A 3,941-nucleotide genomic window follows, 5' to 3' on the forward strand; every position below is an offset into this window, starting at 1 on the left:
CAGAGTGGCAGTGACAGCATTTCACTCTAGTAGTGAACAGTGATAGTGAATAACTCTCAGAAGCGCTAGCCGAGCCGGCTGACAAGCCGAATTTCACGCTTCGCTTCTCGCTAAACAACACGCGCACTTGCACGTGCAACCCGTTCCTCCTCACACGTAAACACACTCACGGTCCTATAACTGTACTTTATGTTAGTGGGAAGTGGAAATTAATTATTAATTTTATTAATTAAAAAAATAAAATAAAAATCAATTAAAAAAATAGCGACAAAGACAAAAGGATCGTCCATATAACTACCCCATTCCCAAACCAAGAGTAACTGCAACTCTCACTTCTCTGCTTCATCACTCACTAACTCAAACTCAAATAGGGGGTGTAGAAAGTAGAAATATCTGATTCTTACTAAAAAAAACATTGCGATTCACAAAATGGAGCTTAGTAAAGTGACATTAGAGATATTCACAAAACTTGAACAACAATGGCTTTCAGTTTCACAATGTGGAGCCACTTCCAAAACCCGCATACTAAGCATAGACGGCGGAGGAACCACCGCCATTGTCTCCGGTGCAGCCTTAATCCATCTCGAGGACCAGATCCGTTCACAAACCAAAGATCCTCACGCTCAAATCACTGATTACTTTGACATTATCACCGGAACTGGCATTGGCGCCATACTCGCTGCTATGATCACTGCTGATGACGGCTTTGGTAGGCCTCTCTATACTGCTAGAGAGGCTGTTACTTTCATCGCCGATAAGAATGATGAACTATACAAACCGAAGTCTGTAGGCGTTTTCCGCCGGAGACGAGGATTCTCTTCGAGAAGTATGGAGAGATTGTTGAAGAAAGTGTTTCAAAGCAAAGAAAGTGAAGGAAAATCGTTGACGTTAAAGGACACATGTAAGCCTTTGCTTATCCCTTGCTTTGATCTCAAGACTTCAGCACCGTTCGTTTTCTCACGAGCGGACGCGTCCGAGTCACCGAGTTTCAACTTCGAGCTTTGGAAGGTCTGTCGCGCCACGTCGTCGACTCCAGGTCTCTTCAAACCCTCCCAATTCGCTTCTGTAGACGGTAAAACCTCTTGCTCAGCCGTGGACGGTGGTCTTGTGATGAACAATCCGGCGGCAGCGGCTGTCACACATGTTCTCCACAACAAGCGTGATTTCCCGTCGGTGAATAGCGTGGAGGATCTGATGGTTCTGTCAATCGGAAACGGAGCGCCGGCGAATAGAGTGCGTGATGTCCGTGAGTGCTCGACGTCGACGGTGGTTGACATTGCTCTCGACGGCGTTTCGGAAACCATTGATCAGATGATGGGAAACGCCTTCAGTTGGAACCGTACTGACTACGCCAGAATTCAGGTACTACAACAATGGCTCTTTTTCTTTCTGCCTTGTTTGGTTCTCTAAATAGAATTAAACAGAGGAACTAGAAAAGGAAATGTAACTGAAACTGATTAATTTTATTTTTAACGGTGTTAATTAACAGTGTGTTTTTGTGCAGGCGTATAATTTAGGAGAAAAGGGAATGGATGTGTTGAAGGAGAGAGTGTTGGAGTCGTTGCCGTTTGGTGGGAAGCGGTTACTAGAAGAAACAAACGGTAACAGAATTGAGAGATTTGTGCAACGTCTTGTTGCTACTGGAAAGTCTAGTTTACCACCTAGTCCCTGTAAGGTTACGCCGTTAGTTTCTTGCTAACGGTCTTTTTTAGTTGTATTATTTTGACGTGTAAGTTGTAACTTGTATTAAGATCAGTTTTTTTTTTAACTTGTTTTGGATTAATAAATCTACTACTCCGTAGTACTTCAGTGTAGTGATTTTCAGTACTTTGTTTTGCTGCTTCCTCTGATTTTGATTTTTTGGACTTTCATAACTACTATTACCATTTCTTTTCTTAAATGGGACATGTTTAGAGAAATAGTGGTAATTTACGGTCATGGTGCTATTGTTAATTTCCTTAAATGGCTGCGTGATTCGTGGAGTTGGAGAACCACCTACCCACGACTGCACTCGTGAGTCGTGTCAAGGTCAACTGTCAACTCTAATTTGAAAATGAGTTACTATTTACGTGCTTATTATATGTTCACTACGAAAGCCAATAAGAGGTTTAAATAATGGTTGACCATCCGTATCACCAATAATATATAGCTAAGAATGAAGTTTTTAAGGTCATTAAAAGTAGAGTTTGGTCTAAAATCAAGATGGAAAAATAAAACTTATCTTTTGCAGGCATAAGTATTTTTATTTTTATAAAAGTTGTTGCCCGAGCTTTACCTACTTATATATCACGAGTTGTTTGTTTATTCCTAAACTAAAAGCGTTTATGAAAAGATGGAAAACCTTATATGTAACTTTTGGTGGGAAAGTAAGGACACTAACAAAGATCCACTGCACCAACAAGCAACAACCGTGTAAAGCTAAAAGTGAAGGAGGGGGTGGAGGATTCATATTTATCTTACTCTTTTAGATAGATGTCTTAAAGCTGAGTATGTTCTTAAAATAATGTCCTTCATGCTATTATTTTCAACAATAAAAAAATGTCAATTCATCTACATGTTGTTTCAAGTTCATGAAATTAGTTGTTGAAACTTTGGGATAAATAATAGAACATGTTATTGTTGTCGCAACAATGGGGACGAGCGAGGAGCATTCAATTTTGTGGGACTTTCTTTGAACAACACATTTTTGTAAAAGACACACCACTTATTCACCAAAAACTTTAAAGTGATAAGTGAGTGGGTTCTCCTACTTATAAATGCTCAAGTCTCCACATTCCTAACCAATGTGGGATTTCCCCACATTACTCACACTTGTAATTCTTTTTTAACACTCTCCATCAAGTGTGAGTCTATCCACAATGTTTCCCCTCAAGTGGAAGCTCTTTCTTCTGCATACACTTATACAGTCGTTGACTATCTTCAACGGGCATTTCGATACAAGTAAGCATCTCTTTCTCGAAACCAAAGACTTGTGATATCATTTGTTGTCACAACAATGGGGGTGTCGAGCAAGGAGCATTATACTTTGTGGGACTTTTCTTGAGCAACACACCTTTGTGAGAGACACACGACTTATTCATCCAAAATCTTAAGGTGATATGTGAGTGGGTTCTCCCACTTATAAATGCCCAACACTCCACATTCCTAACTAATGTGAGACTTCTCCATACTATTCACACTTGTAATTTTTTTTAAAGAGTTATGAGAATATTTTTCCATATATTATTAAGTTTGTATTGAGTTTGATGGGAGAGAAGAATATCATGGAAATAGTGTACGTTCAAGTAAATCGACAAAGGTAACGACTTTAGTTCATGGAGTTTGTTCTAATCTCCCTCATTCTACTCCACAATAAACTTTTCAATATCTTTTACAGTTAACTTGTCATCTTCTCATAAAAAAGTAGCAAAATCTAATAACCAATGGGAAGTGGCATCAACTTGTCCACCTAATAAGGGTATGACTTACTAAACATTGGCTTATTCATGGGTTTAAGTTGTATCTAAAACTATCTCTTGAGTAAATGATCTATGAGATTGGGATCTAACAACCGTTGTCTATGAGGTCTGGCTTTGATTGTAGTTGGATGATGCAAGATATTTTTTAGGTATTTTTGAAACCATATTGAAACTGGACCTAAGTTGGGAGATTATTACCCTTCTGTTGTTGGTTCATTTCAATAATCTTTCTCGTATGAGTTTCAAAAATGATAGGTGTATTACATTAATAAAGTGGATTTTTAAATTAATGGTTGTTCACCAACGTAACCAACAATTGGTTTAGGTGTCGTCAAACCCACAGGACGGTATTAGTACATAAGATCATGCCAAGGAGGTTGAAGGACTAACAAATACATGCGAGGTACCTTTTCCATTACTTTTGAATTAAATAATCGATAGGATATTTGATTTCTTGGTATTAGGTTGGATATGTGTTCTCCA

General features: G+C 38.7%; 1 protein-coding gene across 1 annotated transcript; it reads left to right on the plus strand.

Moving 5' to 3' along the window:
- The first annotated feature begins 310 nt into the window (after positions 1–310).
- LOC131612486 (probable inactive patatin-like protein 9) lies at positions 311–2,431 on the plus strand. Its single transcript, XM_058884279.1, has 2 exons — positions 311–1,362; positions 1,505–2,431. Exons 1-2 carry the CDS (start codon positions 430–432, stop codon positions 1,697–1,699), a joined length of 1,128 nt encoding a protein of 375 aa, XP_058740262.1. The 5' UTR covers positions 311–429; the 3' UTR covers positions 1,700–2,431.
- The last annotated feature ends 1,510 nt before the right edge of the window (positions 2,432–3,941 follow it).

This window comes from Vicia villosa, linkage group LG6 (genome assembly GCF_029867415.1).
Source record: "Vicia villosa cultivar HV-30 ecotype Madison, WI linkage group LG6, Vvil1.0, whole genome shotgun sequence".
NCBI classification, from domain to species: Eukaryota; Viridiplantae; Streptophyta; class Magnoliopsida; order Fabales; family Fabaceae; genus Vicia; species Vicia villosa.

Excerpts from the sequence above, each read along its gene's own strand:
- LOC131612486 (XM_058884279.1), top strand. The coding sequence starts at position 430 with ATGGAGCTTAGTAAAGTGACATTAGAGATATTCACAAAACTTGAACAA. Across the intron at positions 1,363-1,504 it reads CTGACTACGCCAGAATTCAG|GCGTATAATTTAGGAGAAAA; the intron begins GTACTACAACAA and ends GTTTTTGTGCAG.